We start from the raw sequence: 27426 nt of genomic DNA, 5'->3' as shown, positions 1-27426 counted from the left end.
CAATAATTTTATCCATACATTAGCCAGGACAGCTGGTAATACATCCTTTTTTCTTTCTTTTTTTTTTTTTTTTTTACAGTCTTCTTTGAGCCCTGGCTCTGGAAGACTTTACTGAAGAGCAGAGGGCTCACCACTAACATTGAGCCTCTCCACAGAGCATCACAGAATAAATGGTTACATTTATTATTTAGACACAAAATATTGCCTTGCTGTTCAACATATTCCCAAGGAATACAGGACATTGCTTGCGCTCAGCAAATTAAAACACTAAAGGCTTATAAAGGATTACAAAGATTAGGCTTTCTGTAGTACTAGATAATTTACTTGATAAGCCCTGATTTATTTCTTCATATAAAGATAATGGCTATCTTAGAAAAAATGATCTTTAGTAAACATTTTAGGAGGCCAGGAGATGCATATCTGACTTACAAACCCAGAGGGATATTTAAACAAGTACAATACAGAATCTAACCAGATTCCAATCACTAGATAAATACACATCAGTTTAATCAGTTCAAAGATAGACCTACATTAACTTAGTTCACAGCCCCACGTTGTCCATGGGACTCCTTCCAGTGGGCATGTATCTGTTAGCAATCTAAGTGCTGCATCTCCAATGAGGAAGGAAAAAATGAATAGTTACTGTAATTGCTGAGTAGTAAATAAAAAAATAGTCCTGGCTTGCACTTACAACTAATGGTTATTGTTAAACTAAGAAAGTATCTGTTAGTGCTAGCCTAATTGAGTCTCCTAGTGAAAAAGTCTTAACCAAAGGCACTAAAAAAAGAGAACAACCAACCCAATAAAGCAGGGTATTGCCACTGTGTAGTGTAGTATTTTCCCATAGCAAAGAGGAGCTGGCTGCTCACAAACTTATGTTAGCTCGTGTTTTTCATAAGTCATCAGCCAGACCGTTACGCCATCAATAATTTCTTTCCACAACTCTTTGCATTCACAGATGTCAATGCAAGCTACAGAGATATCAGTGCAACAGAGTGCAAGAGACGAGCAGAGCATTAGACTTAAATGACATTCGGTGGCTGCTTCATGAGAGCTAAAAATGACAGAACTGTTCATCAAAATATGACATTACTTATCCATTCAACCTTCTGTTACAGATACCTAGGAATTTGTTACATGAAGAAAATAATAAACCACAGGAGAAAGAAAACTTCAGTGAGGAAAATCTAATAAAATACTACAAGACGATTTCAACATGTTTAGGGACTGTATGTTGTTTGAACACCCAAAAATCAGTATGATCAGCTTTGAACTCAAATCACTTCACAACTGAACTTGGCCAGGCAACTGACCTTCACTACAGAACTACCTGCTCTCCACAATCTCCACTTCTCAATTCGCCTTATCCCACCCAGCAGGATAAAAGCAACACTCATAAAGGCTGTTCTTTTCACAGAAATTGGATGGACGTCTGAGAACCGCTTATCAACTCCCTGGATTATTTTTGTTTGTTTCTTTGTTTAAATTTTAATGGGGATTTGCTCTCTCCTTATGACCAAACAATTTCTTGGAAACACAGAAACTTCCCTAATACGATAAAAATGAGAGCAACAGCTTGCTAGTTACACTTGTTCATTCCAATACATGTGGAATTCACAGCAAACACTGAAAAGAATACCAAACTGCTAAAGAGCAAAAGTTTAAGCAAAAACAGCAAGAGAACTGGTTTGGAAATGGGTACTCAAAAACCAGTATACTTGAGGAATATAATAAGACACACCTTTAGTTAATAATTGGAATGTAACCTGGACCTTACTGCCTATAAATAAGGAAGGCTTGTTTGGAGACACCATTGTCAAAAGCAGCCTTGACTACAATGACAGTAAAATCACAAACTTTAAGATATTAATGGTCAAGAAGAGATCAAGGAGCAAAAAAAGAATATAAAAATAAAAAATAGAAAAAGATGGTGAAATATTAAAACAGCTTGGTTAAACAGTAAGGTATATAGTGCGTCCAAATGCAAAGTAGTAGTATATGAGAGATGGAAAAGAGAAGAGACTTCCAGAAAAGGTAAACCAATATTGCCTGGGAACACACAGATGCTGCTAGGAAGGCAAAAGCCCATCTGGAGCTCCAACTGGCTTGGGATGTCAAGAATAACAAGGAAGCATCTGTATTTCAGTCAATAACAAACAGAAATACAAGAAGAAAAGGCTGTGATACTCTACGCTTTTTACTTTGGTCTTCACAGGTAAAGTTAGCCTCCAAACCTCTACACCAAGAAGCAGTTACAAAGAAACTGAAAAACTAAGGGGGTTGAAGTAGGGCCCAATCACACAAATTAAACATATATATGTTAATGGGACATTATGGGATGTATCAGAGAGCGATGAGACAAAATTAAAAATATTCTGTAAAGTAAAAAAATGAAAATTTAAAGACAGCTATCAAAAGATAACTTTAATTATGTGTCTCAGGCCACTTGCACTGAACCTATCTTGTACGTCTGGTACCTAGCATGAAGCTTGCTTCTTTGAGTATTACTGTCCAGTTCTTATTGATGGCTCAGAAAATCAAGAAAGTGAAGGAGAGAGAGCTTCACATGTACACAGATGAGGGGAAAAAAGAGACATAATCATATTTCAATCACTATCTATATGTCTTGCTTTTGTGTCTCCAGAAAAATATTGTGTGTATGAAGGCACCTACTTTCAGACTCTAAATCCACAATCATTTGTTTTTAATGTATTTCTAGCTATTATGTGGATGGTAGACAAGTAATAACCAACAGACTTAATGCTTAAAGTGCAGCATCTGTCAACAGCCAGAGAAGGATATCACTACAGTTTCAGATATCACTAATAAAACCTAAAAATTGCCACTTCAACATCTTCAGCATCTGAGGTTCATCTAAAATACACTTCTTCCTATTACTCACTTTAATCCTAATTTTGTATGCATCAAAAGGCTGCTGTTAAGCAAAATATAACTACAAGGAAAACTGATCTTGGGAACCTAAAACAATTATGTGCAGGTGGGATTAAGCAAAACTGGTAGAAGTCTCCCTTGCTGTAAGCTATACTTTAGGATATCAGAACAATATTCAAAGAGTCACAGACAAGACTTGCTACCATCATCAATCTACTCTTGGAACTACTGCTCTAAATTCAGTGGGCATCTTAAAAGAGCTTTGAAAGCAGCCAGCGTTCTCCATGCATTCTAATACTATTCACTATTTCCTCAACAGAAAAATGAATCAGTTTAGAAGAGCAGCCTCTTTGCCAGGAAATAGCATTTGGGCAGCAATTTTAACTCATGCCATTCATAAATTCAGCAGCTACCGAAACCAAAAGCAGGTATTTCTGAGGAGAGGATATTTCATTCTTACACCCTGAAATTCATTACCCTTCCTCAGTCTACGCTTAGTACCAAACAATTATTTTTCAGCTGACAGCATTTCCATAACAAGGCAGCACGTACACATACATATGTCTCCTGTCAAGCTCCTTGCTGTCACGTGATAGCTTGTAGATGGATCAGTTGTGTTCCTACCTGTTCTCACACTTGTTATGTTCTTGACTCACTGGCATAACCAAAACTAACTAACTAAAACCTCTTCACTAACACTTGGCTCACAGTTTTGTGTGTGTCAGTCTTTAGGAAAGCTAAGAGATGGGTATGCATGGTCTGTTGGGCTGTGTTTAGTTGTTTTATAAGTTACACGTATAAAAGTACTGAAGTCCATGTAAAATACAGACTACAGCTGAAAGGCCAATCGATATCCAGATACTCAGACATTAAAACACTCATTGATGAAACTCTGATAAAACTTTAGATGAAAATGTAAATATGAATGAAGCCTCATAAAATTACTACTGTGCTATCATTAAGACACATGGCTGTTTCAGAATGTCAACATCACCCCTAGGTCTCTTGTTTTCATTATACAGCAAAATCTCTATGGAAAATATGGCAGTCTACAGATACCAGAAGAGCAGGAAAAAAGTGCAAAGAACCTACCATCACCAAAGATGTGAGTCATGAGCTTTGTGAGCACTTGTTTCAGATTGAACTCCACCAGCCTCACTGCCTCCATGGTGTGACATTCTTGTTTGTGCGCAGTGCGATGCCCTTGCTCAAACAACTGGAAGCTTTCACCATCTTTAATACTGGAGAATAACTAGAAAAAAAACACAACAGAGTTTGGCATCAATGACCTCTCAAAACAAAAAGAGAAAATGAAGTTTTACTGATTTAAGGGGAATCTTACCTGCCAAGCCTGCACCATGGAAAACAAATGTAAAGAATGATTTTGCACAAACTCTGTTCACTAAACACTCTGACACATAATTATCACAGGAACAGAAATATTCAAGTAAGATTTCTTTTATTGCAATAATATGATTAGCTACAGAAAAAAAATAATTGATAAAGGAAATAGAAAAGTTGTCATGCAAAACAAAGCATACTATATAGTATATGTTAAATTTAACCCAGCAATTACAATATGCAATGGCATTAATCAGATCTTCCAATGTTTTTAAAAATTAAATTACTGACCTAAAATAAATACTTCCCTTCCTTTCAACCCCCCTCCCCGACCCCCCAAAAATCATATTTTATAAAAGTTGTAATCAAACTAACTTCCAAAAACATATTTATAGTTTAATGGGACCAGAAGCTGCCAATATTTGATTACCCTTCAGTACAGTTTATTTGTAGAAGGACTACCATCTTCATGTATTTTCCCACATACGGCACCTGTCATGCAGGAATTTTGCTGACAGGGCACTGAAGGATTCGTGGTTTTGCTCTGAGGTTTCCAAATTACAAAGCACATGGGCAGGTGATCCTCCTTATTGGAGATGGACCAACTTGTCCTTCATGCAGAGGCTGCTCCCCACTACATCTGCTGCAAGATGAAGACTTCTGATTTCCTGTACAACCTCACACATTTCTGTACAGGAAGTCCCAGCCAGATACACACTGGTCATTCTAAATGCTCTCAAAGAGACCAGTAAAACACTCTCACTAAGTCACATCCTCAGACATTCTGTGCCTCATTGAGACAAGCAGACAGTTTTATATAGCAGAGGATTTTGTTGGAAATCCTTACAGCTACATAGCTCTTAATTCTGGAGAGTAGGGAAATCTAATTGTGAAAGTGCCTCCAGGGTCCTTTTCTACCCCTCCTCATCCACCTTCCACATTAAATCTATCACACATAGAAAGGAAAAAAAAAACAACACAGAATACACATATTGATATTTTCTGCACATTGCACCTGCAAGCATAACTAGCTCTTATTCAAGAGTTGCCATGAACTGCATCTTAACAATCCATGGATGTGCACAGAAGTTTTAGTTGCAGCTTGACTTCTTCAGTGCATGAAATGCTTATAAAAAGTACAAATGAACCTCTAGTAGTTTACAAATGCTGGCCGCAATTAAATGACTAATTTATAGTACATTTTACACACACAACGCAGGCAGAAGGAGCTTGAGCACAGTACAGAAACTAGCAGCCAAATGGATACAGGGATTTAAAAAAAAAATTAATAAACACAACCCATCAGCAGCATTTAACTTTGTACTGCTAGTCAGGAGAATCGACTGGCAGATTGAGAAAACACTTTCAATTTCATCTCCTCAGTGCACTGCAGAAAAATGCAAATTATGAAGCAAACAGAGAAATACATACTGAAACAATTAGTCACCAGTCTAACAATAATGTCTTTACTAATCAAAAGGCCACAGCCTGACAAAACTAGGCATTAGGCTGTTAAATGGAACACTCTTTATTCAAGTGCTCACCTGAAAGTTTAAGGCCTCTTCCTCCATACTGGCACTACTTCTACACAGTCTGGAAGATGCAAATGACACCTACCTACAATTAATTTACTATCAGCAAGGCAGGCTGACCATCAACCATCTGGCTTTGAACACCAGAAGTTATTCTCAAAAGTCTGTCGTAGCCCAAGTAATGGATTTGTCGTAAGCTTCTGTAGTAGCCAATGGAAAGAAACTGGCTCCCTTGTGGCCATTTGGCATGGTCATGTTGGGCTCCTGCTCTGAGCTCCAAACTATAGGTAGCTTTTTTCTTTTTCTTTTTTTCATATGGATTAAAGAGACTATCCTCAATAAACTCTGGAGAACAGAGGAAACTACGGGATGTTAGAAGTTGCAAAGTTAGCTCAATAATTAAATGCTGCATGGAGAGATGTCCTGGCACATAGATAGGGGCAGGGGTACTTGGGCATCAGTATCAAACCATGTCAGGTCCCTCAGGCTATGGAAGCACAGTCCTCGTGGAGCTGGTCACCTATGGGCTGCAGTAACAAAAGGCCACCTTCCAGCCAGGTGCCAGGCCTCATTGCAGCTGTCCATAAAGGCTCTATCAATTCCTCAAGTTGACAGAGTGATATCCAGGAAAGAAAGACACCTTATGGCTGTTTTATTATTTATTCCATTCACAGATATCACTACGTCGAGACACACAGTCTAAACCTGGTAGACCAGTTTCACCGCTATGATCACACTCCTACGTTTCTATATGCATAAAGCCAGGAAGGTCAAAGTTTAAACAAATTATTATGTACAACTGCTCCTTTTGGGTGGCAGTTCTTCCCAAGTTTTCCACAAATGGAAAAAAAAAAAAAATCTATTAATCTTGGGGGGAAAAAGAAAGGCACATTGAAGATTTCACTACTTCACATACATTTATTCCACAGGAAATACAGTATTCTACTGAATTCAATATGATCAATTATCATCACTACCAGAAGAGAACTTTCATGTAAACATCCAGTAAGTACCTATGTTTCATTCTGTCTATTGCAAGGACAAGTTCTTTCTTTAAGTAAGTGCTCAAAAAATGAGTATTGTGTCTTCATGCAGAAGTAAAAAAAAAAGAGAAAAAAAATAGTTAGCAGTACAATAGCTATAGGATAATAATAGTATAGAATAACAGTTACCAGTAGTTTATCACCATATCTGACTGATGCTGCATTACAAAGAAGGCAGCACAAAAGAATCAAAGTGACCTTACCATCTGGCATGAACTTTGTTCTTACTCACACCAGGACAGCTCATAATAAGAATAAAATAAAATTTAGTAACATGTAGAGCCTGGAACAAAGAAAAATGAAGCTATGCTCCTTTGTAAGTACTTTACTGTATTTCTCAGCATGGCATGGAGTACAGAAGTCACACGTATGATTTCAACAAAGACCCAAAGACCCAAAGCATTTCTCCAGTCACTCAGCAGCCTTCAAATCTCACACCACTTCACTATCTGTACATTTAGGGTTCAGGAAAAGAATAATTTCCTCCTTACAGGAAGCTGGCACTTACATTAGGTTTCAGATCCAGAAGGTCTGTGACTACACTTTGGCCTTAAACAATGAAGTTGTTTATTACTCCTACCAGCCATGCATGCTCCAGTATTAAGATAATGAATACATCATGCTCACATACTTACCTCTATGAACAAAGCTGCATTGATGACATGAGGATCTGCATGTGACAACAGTCCTCCTTACCAAACCTAATAAAATATGACTCTCTGGTCCTGATGAATATCTCTACAAATAAGCAAATGGCTGCACTCAAATCCACTTAGGAATAGCAAACCATTACCACAACATCTTTAATGTGCTGTAACATTCAGCTGAAGGATTAGGAACAATGAAAATGATGCCATCTGAAGATACTACATCAAAAAGAAAACTTATTGCCAGCTCCAATCAGTCTCCGATACGATGAAATGCATAAATCTGCACCCCAATCCAGATAGATAGCTTCCTGTGTCAAAGAGAGATACAGGCCACAGGTGCACAATAGGATACTCTTTGCAACAAACCAAGCACTGATTTGGGGAGAGAATGGTGAAAATCACTTCGAGCAACAAGCCTGCAGAGTGGTCTCCTTAATTTCAGGATCCTTCAGTTTTCAGTCCTCCAGTTATGTGATATGTTTCAGTGAGACTCCCAGCTCCATAAGCTGATGCATGCAACCCTCTTGAGTACCCACGCCTGGATGTGTTTAAGATATGAGCCCAGCAACTGCTGGCACACAATACTTGCACCAGGAATTGTCACAAGCATGGATTCATGCAGGGACACACCTTGGAAATGCCCATCCTGATGTGAATTTTGTCACCTATTGAAGAGATGAATGGAACTCCACCTTATAACAGCATCATCTCAAAGAAGCCAGGAAATGTAAAATTCCCTCTGATTCACAAATTCTATTACACAATGGGAGGCAAATGGCCTTCCTCAAAGAGACTAACACATCAACCCAAGTCCCTGCCATCTGGCAATGGTTACCAACTCCTCACACAGTCCTTAGCCCTTGCCAGCTGATTCACTGAGAAGCACTGTCCAAATCTCTACATACTGGATTGATCCCTGGAACACAGTAAATTTACTTGAATTCCTTTGTGTGCGAGGAGAAAAAAAAAAAAGGGCAGGTTTCATTTGATGAAACGCCACAGCAGAAACACAGTGTCCAGAGCTGCAGTAACACTACAGAAAAGACAAACCAAAAGACACTGTCATGTCAGTCTTGTCAGTGAAAAGCAAAACCTGGCATGGCAAGCAATGATTAAATAATGAACTAAACAAACAAACAAACAGACAAAGAAAAGAGGACAAGATGTACTTTGATCAGCTATTCACACCTACCCCAAAGCATCTCTTTTCGTGGAGAATATTGTGAGCCTACAACATTGGTAAGCATGTTCCATTTATTATCTTCCTGTTGCAATAATCTTACTTAGCCTAACTTTCCTGGATATTTCTTAATTGTAACATTTGTACATTCATTGATTACACACGCCTTAACAAAAAATGTTTTTGGAGGAAACAGCAAAATTTCAATAAAGAATATATATCCACACTTCTTTCTCCTAGTTTCCCTACTGATAGTTTTCAGATGCTAGCATGATCAGATAAACTAATGAGAACATTATTTTCCCATCTGAACAATCTGATATTGGCCTCCATTGGAATGAACTTAGTAAATTAGAATAGCAATTCTTAAGTTTTTACATCTGTTCCCATGAAAATTTATGTATAATTCAATACAGACTATAAAATACCTTATAAAGTCTCTTCCAACGTGTAAACAATACTTGTTCTCAGTTGCATGTTTTGTGGCTGCCATTGGGTTTATATTGGCTCCCTCTGGTGGTGAATATGCGTGAAGTGTAATTTAGTTGAGGTTTTTTCTTCCTTTCCATAAACTGTGTAAGTAAAGAATTGCACCTAAAACCACTGCACAGCACAGAAATCATTTCGTTTCAGTTCCATGCAGGAAATTCCAACAAGTCAAATCTGCAGAAGTACCAATATTGTCAATCCAAAGGATTTTTAAAAACAAGTTGTATACCATCAAAGGAGAAAAATCTATGTGCCCTTTAAGAGGATAAATAGAGACCTGGCCTTGGTGTTGATTTTCACTTCAATACCAATAAGAGTTATACCAGAAGTTTCAAAGGGCAGAAGTTTTTAACCCAATCCTGACTACAGAACTTGAAAAGAAGAGATGCTTCTATATCTTCCTTATCCTGCCTCAAATTTCAGCTCTTTAGGATGAACTGACCTTTTTTGTCATTCCCAATCTGAGATGAGATGGCAAATTCCTCTCAATTCAAACTCCTCAAAAATCATTCTAGATTTTGAGTTCTTTCACCACTTCTCTCTTTCCCATCCTCCCCCATCCTGTGGTTGCTTCCATTGATGAAAAAAAACGAATGATACATGTACACACATCAAAAGTACAAAGTAGAGCAGTAAACCAGCCATAGCACATAGAATGAAATTCACCTAGGGCTTACAGCTAGGAGCTAGCAGTTTTTTTTCCTCTAGCTGCCTATCTTCTTATCCTCAGTACTGTGAAAATTTCCTCACTAGAGACTGCAAGTGTGGCTATGAATGAGAAGACTGAGATCAAGGTAGCAGGTCCTGACATTCACGTGTTTCTGTTCAGTACGTTATAATTCAAACATGAGTATAAATAACTGAATATAAAAATAGAATAATATTTCTCTCATGTAGTGTTACCTGCATTTAATCGTAGTTGCTTTGTTTTCCACTCAGACAGTTCCCTTTAGAATTATTTAAATTTTTGCATTATTTTGAACAGGCAACAAGAATATAAAACACAGAACCAATCTCCAGTGAAATTTCACAATTACACATTCATTTTTTTCCAGAAGGCTCTTGGGATGATGCCTGTAAGAAGTTTTACATATTGCAAAGCTCTACCACTATTCAGTCTGCAACTGGAGCAAAAGGGATGCTTCAGATCATCCTCGAGTTTAGAATTAATGCCTGTTGCCCAACAAACAAGAAATGTACACATTGTGCTCCATGCCACACTTCTTTTTTTATTCTTAGAAAGTTGGCAGGATGGACTTCCACTCTTGAGAGACAGACACATTCTCCACTTCTAACACACAGTTAACTTTGAATTCATCAACTACTAACATTCTCCAATCATTCTCTTGGGGAAAAAAAAAAAAAAGAGAAGGAGAAACAATCTATAATGCAATGAATCAGATAGTTATACATCCTGTATTACTAACTGACTAGGTAATGTCAGTGAATGTTTCTGTAAATTTCTTCCCACTTATTAAATCCTACTATTATTCCTGTTATTAAATTTGTGCAAGAAGCAGAAATGTTCTTTCCTGAGGGCCAGAGTTTCTTAAGAAGCACATTGTTTCACAATAATCTCAATAATTATATCAACCATGTCAACATTTGTAGAAATTCCGAGTGCAGATGTTATAATTTTGCAACAGATAAGATCTGGATGTTTGAACTCCTGCTGAAGTGAAAAACATGGCATGAACATAAAATATTTAAAACCCAGCATTTTCATATCCATTTTTCCATCATATATATCCTTGCAGGCCTATGAAAGAACAGCAAACAAGTTTTGGATAAAACTGCAAAATGTCAATTTTCCAGTGACCAAAGAAGTGGTTACAAGCAGTTTTCAATATCATACAGTGCCCAGGGCATCTCCAGATACAGGTAAGTTTTTCAAGGCACAAAAGGAAGTGGTGGCATGGGGTGGGAAACACCAGTGAAGACAGCATGAACCTTTCCCACTAGAAAGAAAAGCAGTGCACTGTGATTTCCCTAGTTTTCCTTCAAGCATCCAAACGCATCAGGCCTCCCAGCCAAGCTCCTGTCACCCACTGGCAATCACATTAAGAACAGGCAACATCTCAGTATTAGAATAAGCTGGTTTTAGCTATATAAATGAGAATTTGGCATTGCTACAAGCATACACAAACTATATGAATCAATTACTGTTTGGAAAACAAACTGGCTTATATACAGCACTCATCAATGATACCACAGAATGCTTAATGACATTCATGCATCTGCAGAACATGAAAGTTGTGCCAATAAAACGCACAAACTTAGAAGTCTTGGACATCTACCTAGCACTCTTTAGCTCATGTCTCTGGATTCCTTTAGTTTACTGTGTATGTACTGCAAACCTATAACTGCTGGCTGCAATAGATGAATTCTTCAAAACAGTTTTAGGATCAAATAAAGGATGGAACAATTCATTACAAAAAAACAATTCATTTACAGAAGCTTGGAGCTATTAAAAGAAAAAAGAATAAGAATAAAGAAAAAGAATAAAGAATAAAAACTTCATTCTGGATATAGCTACAACAGCTCACATCCACAAGTCCTTCAAGTACTAATACGACAAAGTCTGAGATGAAACGACTTTACTGGAAGGGACTTTTGATAGAACGACAATTGAAATGTGCACACTGTTAGCTGAGCAAGCTTTCTGCTTTCAGATACTGTTTTATTTTGTTAGCTTTCAATAATATCATCCTGGCTTTCCATATTTTTCTGAGGAAGCTCACGCAGTTGTTATCAAATTCCACTTTCTCACCTATATTTTTCCCAAATCAGAAGTATTACTACATGACCAATCACTTGATTCTTATCAACATACTGCGTAACAATTGTGCTGTAACTTGTTTATGTGCATGCACTTTCCTCATAGCAAATACACGATCAGGCAACTTACCCCAAATCTCTTTCAGTTCAACTAAAGAACTCCTACCTCATGACAGGAGAAGAGCCGAACTCCTTCCATCTGATGAAAGACTGGGTAGTGGGTGCTGTCAATTGTATCACGGCGATAAACATCTCCCACCGCCAGAAAGGCATCTAGACCAGAGTGTATCAAGTCCCACTGGTGAGCCGATGTGTGTGCTCTTAACATGTGACTGCGATTCAAGTAATAGTTATCCTCCTTTCTTCTGCTGACGTGGTCCTGTGGGACAAGCAACTTATCAAAATTCTGCTGCACTGTAACCACTGGAGAAAGACCATCATAGACAGAAAAGAGTGGATTCCCACGGCGTCCTGTGTATTGCTTGTAAAAGTGGTCCTTCACCTGCTCCTTGATCAGCCACAAAGGGTGATGCTTTTTGTTATGCAAGTTCTTCCCCACTTTGGAAAGAATCTTCTCTGTGACATTGCTGTAGTCATCCTGAGGGTAAGATTTACCAAACAGTTCCACAGTATTTGAGCAGGGTACGCTGGCAGCAAAATCTGAAGGTACAGACTGCCTTGAATGGGTGGGAATTCCTCTTACTTTTATTTTTGGTGGTAACGTTGTTTTAGAATACTTGGCTACTCTCATGAATTTCCAGAGCATTGCCATTGCAAACTCTCTTATAACCTAAAAGAGAAGAAAAAAATCAGAACAAAATTAAAGTTCGTATCTCCTGTCTTGTTGCAGAAACTGCTAGCACCTCACAGATAAGTGAAATTCAAATGTCTGATTAATATGACGAAGTTCCCATTACAAACTACTGTTTTGACTTTGGAGGAGAAATAACCTTATGATGAAATTTCAGGTAGGATATCTTGTCCAATTTTCAGTCTTTTGCACCACTGCATCAGCATTAATGACACTAGACCTAGTCTTAATCTCATTCCAAACACTGTAACACTTTACAAATGAGGAAACATTGCATTAAAAAGTTTCTTTTTCATTCTGTTAAAATATTAGGCAATAACAGACTACCGAACATGAGAAGCTCAGAAATGTTGCAACGCTGCTCAGTGGATAGAGACACGCTTATGAAAAAAGCCCTGGCATTAACACATTGTATTGTTTTTATTGCTTACACCATTGTACTGGATGAAGGCTTGATAGTTATCAGGAAGGTCAATGAAATGATATGATATGTGTCTATCTACCAAAGTACCATCTTTCCACATCCACTCTGTTTAGAAACAGGCTCTCTTTACACTTCATGCATAAACAAGAATGACTTCATAGTGTTTGAAGAGATAATTCTGTAAACAAAGAGGATCGCAATGCCTTCAGGCACACAAAACGTGTAAGCCCATTCTGAGATGTAAAATCACTTGAAGATCAATAGTTGGGCTTCACAAATATTGGCAGAGATTCCAGTAAAATACTTAAGCATTACAAACTGCTTATTGCAAAATGGGAAAACAGAGGCATTAGAAGTGACAGGGGCAAGGCACCTGCTCCAAACAACAAATTAATCTGTTTCTCAGGGATTCCAGGGCCACAGGTTTCTGGGCCAAAGAATTTCCCGAGAAAGTTTTCTTAAAGAAACAGGGAAAGAAAGGACACAAGAATTGAATAAACAATGATATTCAAGGGATAGCTTTTCATCTTTACAATAGCATTACAGAACACACAAGCTAAGATTGCTTTTTATGCTCTTGAACTCCAAAAACATAGATTAGAACGGGAATGTTTTAGAATACACAGGCCGTCAAAATCAGGTAACAGCTCTGTTTATATCTAGTTTCCATTCCTCTGGTCTGTATGATCTCTACAGATTTATTTTCTGAAGCAATTGTAATTCACTACGTCCAAATAAAGACAAGCTAGATAGTCATGGCACAGTAAGATAACTCACTTCAGTTCTTGGCCACTTCTGTTAAGGTTCTCCCATGGATCAATTCACACGCACACACAACAGAAAGCCCTCTGACACAGACTAAGCGATGGACAGCATTATGTTTCGAAAAGAGAGGCTCCATTTTCCCCAAACATACGTTCTCCTTCATGGAAAGCGAGTTCTCATTTTCAAACAGCTGCTTGAAATATCCAGTTCTAGTCAGATAATGTATTCAGCTTCCCTTAAGTAAATATCACCATCTGCCCATACATTTATTTCTCTAAAAAATTCAATTCAAAACTTACACATAACTGTAATATAAGAACTCTCATGACTTTATCATGAATCTCGTGATGTTTGCTTCTTTCCTAAATGCCATTCCTTTGAGAATCACAAGTTTAACGTTCACATAAACAGATCTTCTCAGGATTACAGCATTATGGAAAAAAAAAACAGAACATAAGTGCTTGAAAAAAAATAATAAAAGGGGTATTTGTTTGTTGGTTGTTTTTTTTTTTTAGATGCATGACTTCTAAGGGAGACTCTCAACATTTTCATTTGCTATTCAGCCACTGATAATTCTGAAATGTTAATTTTTCAGATCGTGTGATACATTCTTGTCACAATTATACATGGGGAGGAGAAGGGATTACGTTACTTCAGAGTTATTATCTTAACATTATGCTTATGCCTGAACTGCCTTACCATCTGCCCTTGTCTTAACCTGAAGAAAATCTACTGTAAGGAACAATAAAAAAAAAAAAAGACAAACTCAACATTTCTCAATGAGTTACAGAGTCATCCAGTGTCCAAGTACTGAAAACAACCAACAAACAGTAAAGGAAAAACTGGTGCAGAATCACACAACAGTGCCACAAACACTGAAGTTCTTCTTCACTGGCACACTCTTCTGCTTCCCTCTCTGACCACAGAAATGTACAAGTCATTTCCAGGATCAATGCACAAAAATCAGTACTGAACTTCCTTTAACTCAACTGATGACAAATTACATTTATGGGGAAAAACAAGTCACAAAGAAGGAAGGGGAAAAAGCAAGAAAATCTGACACCAACAAAATATTTAACAGGCTGAAGAGCCACAATAGAAAATAAAGGTCCCTTTCACCTTTCTAGTAAAAATAAATAACCGATGTTAAATTAAGTTCATTATTTCTGCTCATTATAATGAATAGACAATTATGTCTAGTAGACTTCAAACAGCAGGTGTGAAAAATATGTTCTTTTCTTTCTTCATTTCCACCACGTTTATTAGTCGGAAGTAACAAGGAAGTAATTTCTGTGCATGTTGACAAGTCCTGAATGCCACAACACAGACTTCTAGTCAGCTAAGCAGCAGCAGTACTGTAGCTGACAACAAGTACAGAAATAGGAAATAAACACTGAACAACCACCGACATCTGTGACCTAAAGATGGCATGGTACTCCATCAGGGTCACCAAAGGGGTCGTGAGTTTAGGGTGTGACAGTGGCTTTTACACAAGTGGGAGCCAAGGCACGTTTCTGGATAACAGCTCCTGGGGCTTCCTGCAGCACTGTGGAGGGACGTGCAATGGATAGGCCCACCATCTCCTGTCCCTCGGTTCCTTACCTTGCCACTGCCACATTCCTGACTGTCTAACCAGCTCCTCTGAGGAGGGTGTGGTAAAGGCCACAGGCTTGTCCCTCTGTGTCTACCTCCATGCCAATAAGTCTCACACAGTGGCTGCAGCTAGGATTTTTCTGCAGGTTAATACTGCATGCAGTGTTTTGTCAGTGCACTGAAAACATGCCCACATGTGGGTACAGTTTTTTAAAATCAGCTTTGAAGCAAACCAAGGAGCAGAAACTGGGAGCCATGCTACCCAGGGATGAAGGCCTCAGCACAACCCTGTCCATTCTATGCATAGGCCAGGCACACGTGTAATGGCGCAGGGGCCAACAGCAGGCCCTACTACAGCCCCATGCCATTTCTGAAGCAGTTATTAGCAGAGGGCTCCTTTATCTCTCACAGAAAGCCAACCATCTCTATGCAGGAGCAGAATGGCCTTTGCATAGCACAACTACACTGTAGTCAAGAGCTCAGCAGCACAGAAATGGCAGAACAAAGTACCAGTAAAAATCATGATTTTGGAGCACATTCAAAAGGCAGTAGGATTAGATGAGGAATCACACTGCTATAATGTAAACCACAGAATAGGTTGGGTTGAAAGGGATCTTAAAGAACATCCAGTTCCAATCTCTCTGCTGGGGGCAGGGCTTTTACCCATCAGATCAGGCTGCCCAGAGCCCCATCCAACTTGGCCTTGAACAGCTTCTCTGGGCAGGCTGTGCCAATGCCTCACCTCCCTCTGAGCTAAGAACTTACTACTAACATCTCACCTAAAGCTCCATTATTTTAGTTAAGGCATGTCTTTTCATGTTTAAATCCAGGTTTCCATGTCACAGTGCAGCAGGGATTAAGACAGCATTATCACAGATGCGCTGGAATTTGTCACAAGTGCCCTCAACTCCACTGAGTTTTAGGGAAGAATCATATACTCAGCAAAAGTCCCCTGTCTTAAAAAAAGGAGGAAAAAAGAGGGAAAGATTAGCATCTCATGATGCAAAGAAAAAGCCCTGTGGACCAGCACTGTTTTAATCAACCATATCTTCTAGGACAGTGAATGATATAAATGTTCTTTTTCACGCAAAGTATACCCCATCAAGGAACCAAACAAGCCTGGTTTCAGTGCCATTTGCTAGGTGTTTAGACCCGTAAACCAAAAGCATCCTCACTCTCACTGACCATTTCACTGTATGCCCTGCTGTGTTTTTTTTTTTACTGCTTATGGCTGCAGAAATACAGATGGGCTACAGCATACAGCAACTGAAGTATCTAACGGGTTTGAAACCAAAATTCTACAAAGAGTCTGTCTCCTATCCAGGAATAGCTAATTAATGCAAGAGTCTGAAGTGCCATGGAAAACGTTAGAAAGTTGGGCTGCCACCATTTTGTGATGTGACAGCTTTTATCTACCGTATGTGTGGGGAGGGGAGTTCAACCAACATAGCATATGTTAAGACAAAAATTATAAGCATATGCCAGGCTGCTAAAATTGGACATTTACCAGTCTACTTAGCAATTTAGCTAAGCACTGAATTTTAGTTTTGAAAACTATGTAGGCATACAGCAGCAAATATAATTGTATTGCCATGATCATATCTACATTGCACAGAATAGAGCAGAAATTATTTCATGTGCAATAGCAATAATGAACTCAGACTTTTTTAAAACTCATTTTAAAATTCAGCTATATTGTTGCACATTACAATGGACTTCCCCTCTTATTGAATATGCTGAATTCATATAACAAAGACCTCTGAAATAGCCTGGCAGATGATTTGGAATGAATTCATTTTAGAATATGACCTCCCAAGTGCAGAACGTTTTCAAATGTCACCAATGATAGCTGAACATTCAGAGAAACAAAACACTGCATACACTACAAATTACCAGGCAAGAAGCAAGATAATGTAGCCTGTAAGTATTTGGCTCTCACTTTTTTCATGTACTTAGTGTTCATACAGTTAATAATCCATTTGCAAGCTCCAAGAAACATGGAGGGTAATTCATTTTTTTGTTATTGTTCCTAACAGAAACAAAAATGTGTCACAGGCTGGCTTCCTGTCTGCTCTCTAACAGTGATCCATTAATCACAATGATGCCTTTGGCAACATCTTGAGGTTTGCAATATTGGGAGAAAATTGAAAACATTTTGTGGCATAAGAGAAGACCATGTTTTCTCTCAGTATTACATAATACTTCCTTAAATGTGAAATAAAAAGTATTATCAACCACATACCTTTTAAAACACCTGACTCAGAGGATGTCTATTGTCTTAAGAAATTACATGATTTTGTGCTCAGTCCTACATGCAGAGGCAAGCATAGAAAACATGAAGCATACCTTCAACCAACTTCACCATTCCTTATGATTGCAGGATAGGATAAGATATTCATAGCAGGCAGCTATGGAGAGGGGAACATACTTCTACAAGAACCACTTGGGAAACCAACAGTTATAAAACATCTCCAGTCGTCATCTTACATACATTCATCACTACATTTCAGGCTGGATTGTGGAATCAATGAGAAAGGACTTCACATCACAATGCAACAAGTTTCAGTTCCCTGCTGCCTATCAAAGTTTGCTACAGATCCTACGTCTTCTCCTGACACAGTATTACCAAGCTGAACCTGACTGCTTATCTATAAATTTCCCACTTTCTAGTGAAGATAACTTTCTAGTGAAGATTCAAGACAGGTAGCATGTGTCTCAATTGTGAACTTTATAGCTACACTGTGTAACTGGAATAAGACCATTTCAAAGATAGACGCAATGAAGTTTCAAGACATCTGGTAGTAATGGCTTATCCAAGAAGAGTAGAGTAACCATACACTGGAAATTGCAATCAGCAAGCTTATCAGTCACAAACAGCTTATGTAGGTCTTCAGCACAATTACAATTGGAATATTCAAGGCAAACAAATTCAAGTTTCTGGTTCTAGAAGATGAAAAGACGCCAAACTCTTAATACGTGAAATGTAGAAGTTTAAGGTGAGCAGTCCAAACAAAAATAATTTGGTTGAATACAAAGAAATACAAGGCCAGAGAAAAAATAGCTATCAGTGTAAAAGAACAGTTATATATACATATGTGAAAGCAGATTGAATTCAGAAAAACTCATGCCTGCTTAGACAAAGTATGCTTTTTTTTTTCCTGACTCATACCTTATTATTTTCTTTTCTAGTTTGTGAAAAAGAAAATTGAGAAGAGTTTGCTCATTACTGAAGAAAAGCCAATTAATCTCTTTAGTGCAAAATTTCCATCACATGCAAAAACGGAGGGGCACAAAATCCTACTGAAAGTTAAGCAGTCTTAATCTGAGCTCCTACTGACAGACCTGTGTTCTTCTCTCCCTCCACAATAAGACAAAATTGTTAAAAGCAAATTCCATACTTTAAATGAAAATCCTCATTACACAAGCATATTTTCAATCCATTACAAATTAGATTGCAAGAAAAGCAATAAATCACTGTCAGATATTGTCAAATTTGTCTCCTGCTTTTAGATGAATCTGTATTTTTTGAGGGAAGCAATCTGAAAAAACCCACTGCCTTTGTCTGAGGGAATGTTCTCTTTTCAGTACCTTGAAGAAGTTGCCAGCAAGCTCTCTTGCTTGGAAGACATACTGTAAATGACTGCCAGGTCGAAGTGACAGAGACAATCAAATAACCATAAAATTCTCACTTCAGTGAAGATTGCCAACATTTCTCCTCTGCCTTCTTTTTTCCATCAACATCTGCAACTTATCTTTATTTTCCTATAGAAGAATATGTCCTGAAGGATTTTACTCCTACAGATTTTCTTCTGAGCCAAAATTAATTTGGTTAGAAATAAGACATTAGCAGTACTTATGTGCAGGGGCATCTTTTCTTTTTCCCCACTGATTAAATGCACCATTTGAACATAAAATCATAAAAACCTCATCCTATCTTAGCAGGAAGAGGGAGTAATAATTTTTTTAAGTCAGTTATTAAATAACAAGAATGGGACATGCATAGACTTGTGCAAAGGACAGTGGAGGAAGAGCAAGTAATTCATTTTAAGCATTAGTGATTCCCTCATAGTAATTGAAAACTAAACTATAAAACAGCAGCTCTACAGTATGGAGCATGACAAACATAATACACGCTGCACTCCTAAGACAGTAGAGCTTTCTGAACATCTGCATTGCATTGCACTTATTGGAAGTCACTTATGCATGTGTTGCCATTTATCAGTGACATTGGTGGGATGGAGACACACATTGCTATAAACTTCAGAAAAGCATAAAGCTACACAGCTTTATCTTTACAATGGAAGGCAGAACTCCTTAACCACAGCCATGAGAATTGCTGGACCAGCTGATGGGCCAACTAGAAAGCAGCAGTTATTCCCATAGGAGAAGCATGCCCCTGGCAGCAGCAGTCCAGCCTTCTGCAGATGCTTGTGGCAGACAGAAGATATTGTTAAGTTCAAAAGGTATAATTCACTGATCAAATAATGACTGACAATGTCCTCCAAGTAGAAGGCAGAAATACGGCAATGTTTTACCTACCAGATTCAACACACAGGCTACATAATGGGTTACATTAACTTTCACCTGCAAAAAAATGCACTGCACCCAAATACACACAGTACAGGCACTTCATATGTTACAGTGACAAAAGAAAACCAAAGAAGCAAACCCGACCTAGCCAATACTAAGTAAACCAAACGACTCAGATGGGTCATGCCAGAGGAGTAGATTTAGCATGAATCACTGAACTGTTCCACATAGTAGGGGAAGTCTTTCTCTCTGCTTCAGCTGCTTAATCTCAGTATTACTCTGATTCCCTCCATCTCCTGTTACTGAGAACTGGCGAAATCCATGACTCACCATGCATCTCCAGATCCTCAACATGTTAATATTCTAGGTATGCTATAGTTTAAAAGAATGAACTTAGATATTAATAGCACATAATAAATAAAATGAATATTTTAGAACAGGGAGTTATTTCTTGGTTTCAATACACATATAATCAATTCGCCTTCTCTATCATTTTCACCCCTAAGTGTTGGGGGAGGGTGAGGAGGAGTTATAAATTTTCTGTCATATCAACTTTCTGATTCACCAAGCTCTAAATAGATCAATTTCATGTATTTGCTGTCAGCTTGAGCAAAAACATCACAGTACCACCAGAAATACACATCTCAGCCTTAGCTGTGATATGAACTTGATCTCAGCTCAAACTCCAACTCAGCAGCAGTATCGCTCCTTTGTCTGTCTCTGTTAGAGAAATAATGAAACTCTGCAAACAGACAGAACACTTACCAGAACTATGTATATTTCAACAGCCAACCAAAAAAAGAAAGACAGAGACAAATTTCTCTATGGATTTTACTTCAAAATCAATAAGTCTCACAGACTTCAGTATGGATAAAGAAGAGAAAATGTAAATGTTCACAGCAGAGATTCCACTGTAGCACGATGCTTCCTCGTTAGTAAACGCATGACCACACGTGTACAAAGAAGTCACCTCTAGCTTGAACTGCACTGTCTTCATTTATCTGTCACGGGTTCTGACAAAGCATTTAAGGAGAAGATTAGAAGGCTCCTAAGGAAGCAACTGTATTTCTGTGCCTGGGGCATACCACTTCCCTGAGCTTGGTAAGAACGGGGCTAAAATATTAATATGTAAGCCATTTGTCAAGGAAACTATGTAGAAAAGCTTGGCAACCACAGGGAGAGGGAAGCAATAAGAGATTGTAGTGCCCTAGCTTGATGTAAGTAGTTAAAAGGAAAAAAGAACACTTTCACTTGCTTGCCCATGCTTACAAACTTTGAAGGAAAACAATAAACGGATGAATGTGAGAAATTAACTATGAAAATTCATCATTTAGAATTAGTATTAACAAGTACTGACTTCTGCAAGGGACCATCACCCACTAAGATTTAGAATTCAAGTTTTCAACTCTTGATTTCTCCCAGAAATCTCTTCAGTGTAAGCAGATTAGAAAAGCAAGTAAAAAAGGCATCACAGATTAAAAAGACAAGTAATCTAAAACCTTTAGCAAAAAAGAAGGTGATGCTACTGGCAAACAAATGTTTAATTTAATTAAATGATAATATGATTTACCAAAACCTAGCCCTACTCAGCTTAAGTTGTTCCAGACTTGAAACATTTCCAATAATACCAATAAAACCCATAGGTTTGATTTCTGTTGGCACCAGTTGGATGTACTGATAGATGCACAGAACAGCACTGTACAACAGCATTTAGGTTTTTATTAAGTAGCATTCCACTCTTACACCACATAACTCTACACAGGATCGCAAAGATCTTTTCAGCCGTTAGCCAATTAAGCCTTACAAGATTCCCACAGGAAAAGTATTGTATTATTTATACCTATTAGTGCAGCAGCTCCTGATTCAAGAGTACTGTACTTCCACATGTTGTTTTCACTTATTTTTTCTTTTCAAACAGTTTTATTTTCCTCTCTGTTCAGAATTTTTTTTGTTGGCAATATTATTCTATAAACAGTTTGACAACTATAGTGGCTATTGTGAAAAAAATCAAAATGATTTTAAAGTAGCTTGCCAAAATTACCTATTAGAAATCATACTAAACAGTTGAGAAATACTGAGCCATTATTGTTGAAACTAATTACTGGAATATGCAAATGTTAAGTCTTAAATCTAGATTCCTTGAGGAAGAAATACAGTCACTGTACTGTGTCACAAAAACTTCATGGGCCTTAAAGTTACTGTAATTGTAATTCTGCACTTATTATGATTCACAGATCAATCAGAGAAATAGAAGGATTTCACAGAATCACAGAATTGTAGGGGCTGGAAGTGACCTCTAGAGATCATCAGTTCCAACTCCCTGCAAAGCAGGCTCCCTACAGCAGTCTGCACAGGCAGGCAGGTATGGAATGTCTCCAGAGAAGGAGAATTCACAACCCCCCAGGGCAGCCTGTTCCAGTGCTCCATCACCCTCACTGGGAAGAAGTTCCTTCACATACTGCTGTGGAACTTCCTATGCTCCAGTTTATGGCCATTTCCCCTTGTCCTGTCCCCACAGACCACTGAAAAGAGGTTGGCCATGTCCTTTTGTCTCCCACCTCTGATCACCATGTTTACCAGAACCAAAAAACATTGTTTACCTTGAGGAGACTTTTAGGGGCTTCGTCCTGGAAAGTTTTACCATCTGCTTAATTGCACTGCTGCTCTCACCTCAGGATATGGAGAATGAATTGCATCAGCCTGCCAATCCAACCATGAAAAACAAACCATTACATGGTGGGTAAGTTTTCCACCTGAGTAATTCCCCACCAGCACCTGACTGTCGGCTAAGATGGTCGAACTGCTTTCGACAGCAGCCTGCTGCCTCAATGCAGCATAAAACACACCATGTTTAACCAGCAAGTGGCAGCTACCACAAAGCCAGCACGTGTGGCAACTGCTGAGGAAGGGCTGCTGATGTGCAGGTTTTCTTCTCCTCCAGCTCCCAAGGCACATTATCTCACACCCACCTCATTAGCTTATTGTAATCCATTCCTTGGGTGCAAAACCTTTCCTTCATCCTCCAGAGAGGATGAGGTTATTCAAAGCAATTGAATTTCAGCTAATGACAAGATTCTACACTGTTTAAAAATAGCTTAACTCAGCTTTACTTGCCCTGAATCAATTGTGAGAATTGCCAGAGTCATCTGAGATTCTAATGAATGCAAGACAAGGCAAGAAATGAAGTTAAGAATCTTGAAATCATCTTTATCAGTGGAAACCCAACCAAAAGCATCAACATGCCATCAAGCCTAAGGACCTCGTTCTGCTGGGGAAAAGGAATCTGGGTCCCAGTCTGGCACAGCAGCTGATATTTGATGAAGTGTTTTGCAGAACTGGGGCCCAAGTGCTCAGAGCTTACACAAAGCCCAGTGATTTCAGCAGCAAAGCAACAGAAAGCAAACCTAACCAATGCCCTGAAACAGCAGAGCCATGCATTTGCTCTGCCTCAAAAAATGGTAGGAGCTCCTGCCTAAGAATTTAAAGGTAACAGCACCTAGAAAGGAGAAATGCAATGCATGGTGCAGCCAGCGCAGATAACTGGAAGAAGTGTGAGATCATCACTGAGAGATACCATTTACCAGACCTAAATGAATTCTAAATGATAACCCTTCCTATGACCAGGGGCCAGAGTAGAAATAAATCCCTGCTGGGATTTAAAAGCATTAGAGGATGCTCTGAGCTAAAATCCTAACTGAATGGAGAGGCACAACATGCAAGTCCCCAGATGTGCAAAAAGGTAGGAAATGGTGAATTTCTAAGGCTAGTCAACTGCATGGGATATGAGAAGACTAAAGTGAGCAAACTGAGGTAGAAGGCATGGCCAGAATTTCTCTCCTTTAAACATGGAAAAACCAACTGACTATTTCTGTAATGAACTGCTTTGAAATGTGAGGGCAATCAGGTCTCACTTAGTAAAAGAAAACAGAAGTAGCATCTCCAGAGCATCAAACAGGGACAAACCATAGATTTATAACATGTACTAATATATTTTTTTTATTATAAAACTCTGGTATTATATTTCAGGAGTTCCAGAGTCTACCATCCTGAGCACTTACATGAAAATCCTGGTTTAGAATTGCTATATCCTCTACACTTACTAATATCAATGTTATAATTTCCCAGATATAGACTATCACATAACCAATATGGTGACTAAATTCAATTTTAACATTTCTGTAACCACTATTTATCATTACCTTACCAAGTTCTTTAAAAATGGATTAACTTCATTTTTGCACTACCAGTGTATGACTACATATGTTCAGGGAGCCAAAAGAATTACAGGAAATTTGTACAGCTTGCTGTTCAATACAACATCTGGTCTAGCTTGGCACATCACCTCATTTTCCAGACAACATTAAAATAAGAATACTGACTTCACTTCTGAGCCCAAGCAGACAAAACCATCTTCATTGTGTTTGATGAATCTGATCCAAATGTCCAAAAACAAACTGACAATTTGTTAAAAAAAAAAAAAAAAACCTAAGTAAAACTGCAAAGATTTATATGCATGATTACAAACATCTAACTTCTGTAGAAATAAAATAATGTAGTAATTTCATATTTATAAATGACAGCCAAGCATTTCCAGTTGTTTACTTATTCCCTTCCACAATCCTCCCTGGTTGTTTTCTTGTTTATTACTAAAAGATTTCATTTATCATGCAAAACAGCTACTTTTTCTCTTTCTAAGCTTTCTTGAGCCTGAAGCAGTAGCAGACAACTCAGTAATCTATTCTTAAAAGATCACTGACAACTATTTTAATGAAAGGGTATTGTGTTTCTGTATTATGCTGCTAATGGTTTGAAGTTTCCAATATTTCATGGAATGCTAAATGAATATGCAAAGTGTTCCAGCAGAATAGGAAAAATACACAGTATTGAAAATAATTTCTACTGTTTATTAGAGTATGTTCAAGAAAACATTTTAGAATGCAGATCACAGAAAGCATAAGCTTTACTCTCCATGGCTGTTAAATGTTAGCAGTAACCCTAACAGTGAAAACAACGTGTTGTTCACACACTTGGTTCAGAGTTCATAACAACACTGGTGGCACACCAGTGAAGCCCTCCAAGCACACTGCCTTTGCTATGGCTGGCTTTAGTTCCAGTCACCAAGATGTACTGCTCAGTCCTTACCCCGTAGCACCTGGAAGTCCAAATGTTTCTAATGCTCTGTTTTGGGGACTGCTCCCAGCTAAGCCAGACTGGACTTAGTACACGTTTTTTAACAACGGTGATTATATTCTGTCATCTCACCATTAGAAGTCGCATGCCCAACTGCTGCCTTTGATATTTATTTAGACAAGGTAAAATTGAACAGTTGAACTTCGGTAGGAAATATTTCCATAAAATCCAACAGGTAACTGCAGCAAAGATGAAAAGTCTCAGAATGAAAGTTTTGAATTCTTACAAGCCAAAACCACTATCCACAACTATCTTGGTCTTTCATGGCACCTAGTTTTCTGCCCTTTTATTAAACACATTGCCATCTGAGCGGAGAACTCTCCCATTCCTTCCATCATCTGCTGGGAGGCAGAGTAGAATAAATGGATTGGCTCAAGCAATTGCTGGTGGCTTTCAGTGTTTCATTCATTCACTGGCACCACAGAGGGAAATTTGCTAAATAAGAATCAAAAGAATGAATAGGAATGTTTAAATTTTCTTCAATGAAGCTGAAGAGCAACACTGTGACAAATGGACATTTTTTGAGGCACGTCATTTGAATAAGATATTGGGTGAGTTCGTTGCACAGCAAGGTTTACAAACCTTGAATTTAAGCAAACGAAACTGAAGTCTGTCTTTCTATTTTCATTTACTTCTTGCTATAGGGCTAGGCAGAAACACAGCTCAAAGGAGAAGAAAAACAAAGCAATCAAGAGATCGAGTTAATATTTCAACAACCACTAAAGAGCAGCTACATCACGATAGGGCCTTCAGTCACAGAGTAGTGCAAAATCACATATAAAAGATGTTAGAATCAGCAACTCTGTTCATAATTATAGGAAGAGATTACATATCATATACAGTCAGACAGAAAAAATAAAAATAAAAAATAAAAAAGAGCAAACTCTTGCTTCCAGGCTGATGCTATTTAATTAAGAAAGAAGCAGGGGAAAAGTGGTTTCCAGCATTACTGCCAGTGCTGACCTGCTGTGGGCATTCAGTCCTCTTTACCACTACATGGACTTAAAATAACTATGAAGACTCAATAAGACATTTCAAGTAGAGGACTTAAAAAATGAAAACCAGCTTCTTCTCACAAGAAATTCACAAACTGGGGAAAGCTCTTTATTGTTTCTTCTCTTTTATACTTTCAAATGACTGCTCTTCTCTAGTGTTTATTTTGATGCTATGCAGCGTGAGTAACACAAATACTTCACCAGTGGAAAAAAATCTCAATTTCAGTCACCTTCAACTTTTTTGTTGTACTTTTTCTAAGTTTGCTTAAATAGAGAAATAAACAATAAAAATATCTCCAGGTATACCTGCAAATGATGTATGCTCACACTTAAGGCTGAAACACACTGCTTTGCAGAAGGATAGCACTCAACTCGTCCCATGTATGCCTTGCAAAGACAGCCATAAAATCACTTACAGCCCTTGAATCCCACACTAGACATATTTCAAATGGTAGGTGTCTGTAGTTTAAGACCTGAACTCAAATCTGACTACCAAGAACTTCAGAACGTGACCCTCCAATATGCAAGGGACACATAAGAAGATACTTTAAGTATCATCATATCCCTGTATGATAATCCTGCATTCAACTGTTCATGTAACTTGTGTTAATCTCCCTACATACTTCATTCAGTTTAAATTCCACCAGCATCAAATTCAGTACAACAGGACATCTGTCAACTTAACTTCTACCATTTCTTTCTCTCAAAAGTCCCAAGGCTGTTATTAGCAACCTATGGGCAATTAGCAGAATTAGCAGCAGATTTGGATTCATCCTCCTCAGTGTTTGTTCCAATTCCACAAACAAGCATGACAACACCAGTGAAATATTGATAGGACTACTGAGGACTTCACGTCTATCTACATCGTGCAACCACAGTTGGCCCTCACCTCAAAATAAATACAGCGAATTCTATGCATTTTTCAGCATGTCACTGTTTTTATAACATATGATTGAGCTCATGTTTCCTTCTATAAATACAAACGTTGAATAATTTTAAGAGTACACTGCATAATGACAAAGCATTATACTAAGTTGCAATAAGGCCTGCACAAATGCCTCCCTCCCCAGAACTCAGCTTTTTCTGAGCACTTTTACAGGTATTCAACCTCAGAAAGCACAGCTTTGATAATCAAAGCTATTAAAACAGCCTCAGAATACCTGGATTTCATCACCCAGCTACCAGCAAATATGGAATTACTGAGGTGCAGACA

At 38.2% G+C, this 27426-nt stretch overlaps 1 protein-coding gene across 4 annotated transcripts in view; it reads right to left on the bottom strand.

The window, feature by feature from the left end:
* The window catches only part of FARS2 (phenylalanyl-tRNA synthetase 2, mitochondrial), a 230918-nt gene that overhangs the window by 165253 nt on the left and 38239 nt on the right, over window positions 1–27426 (bottom strand). For 2 of the 4 annotated variants that reach the window (XM_048938478.1, XM_048938479.1), the window contains 3 exons: window positions 22629–22728; window positions 12072–12695; window positions 3985–4144 (listed from right to left, as the gene is read on the bottom strand). In XM_048938478.1, coding sequence (XP_048794435.1) covers window positions 3985–4144; window positions 12072–12677 — 766 coding nt within the window. In that variant the 5' untranslated portion in view covers window positions 12678–12695; window positions 22629–22728. The remainder of the gene's footprint in view (window positions 1–3984; window positions 4145–12071; window positions 12696–22628; window positions 22729–27426) is intronic. The other 2 variants (XM_048938477.1, XM_048938480.1) reach the window with 1 other exon arrangement.

Source organism: Lagopus muta, chromosome 3 (assembly GCF_023343835.1).
Source record: "Lagopus muta isolate bLagMut1 chromosome 3, bLagMut1 primary, whole genome shotgun sequence".
Taxonomy (NCBI): domain Eukaryota; kingdom Metazoa; phylum Chordata; class Aves; order Galliformes; family Phasianidae; genus Lagopus; species Lagopus muta.
Note: the sequence above shows the minus strand (reverse complement) of the source record. Positions and strands in the feature narration are given on the sequence as shown.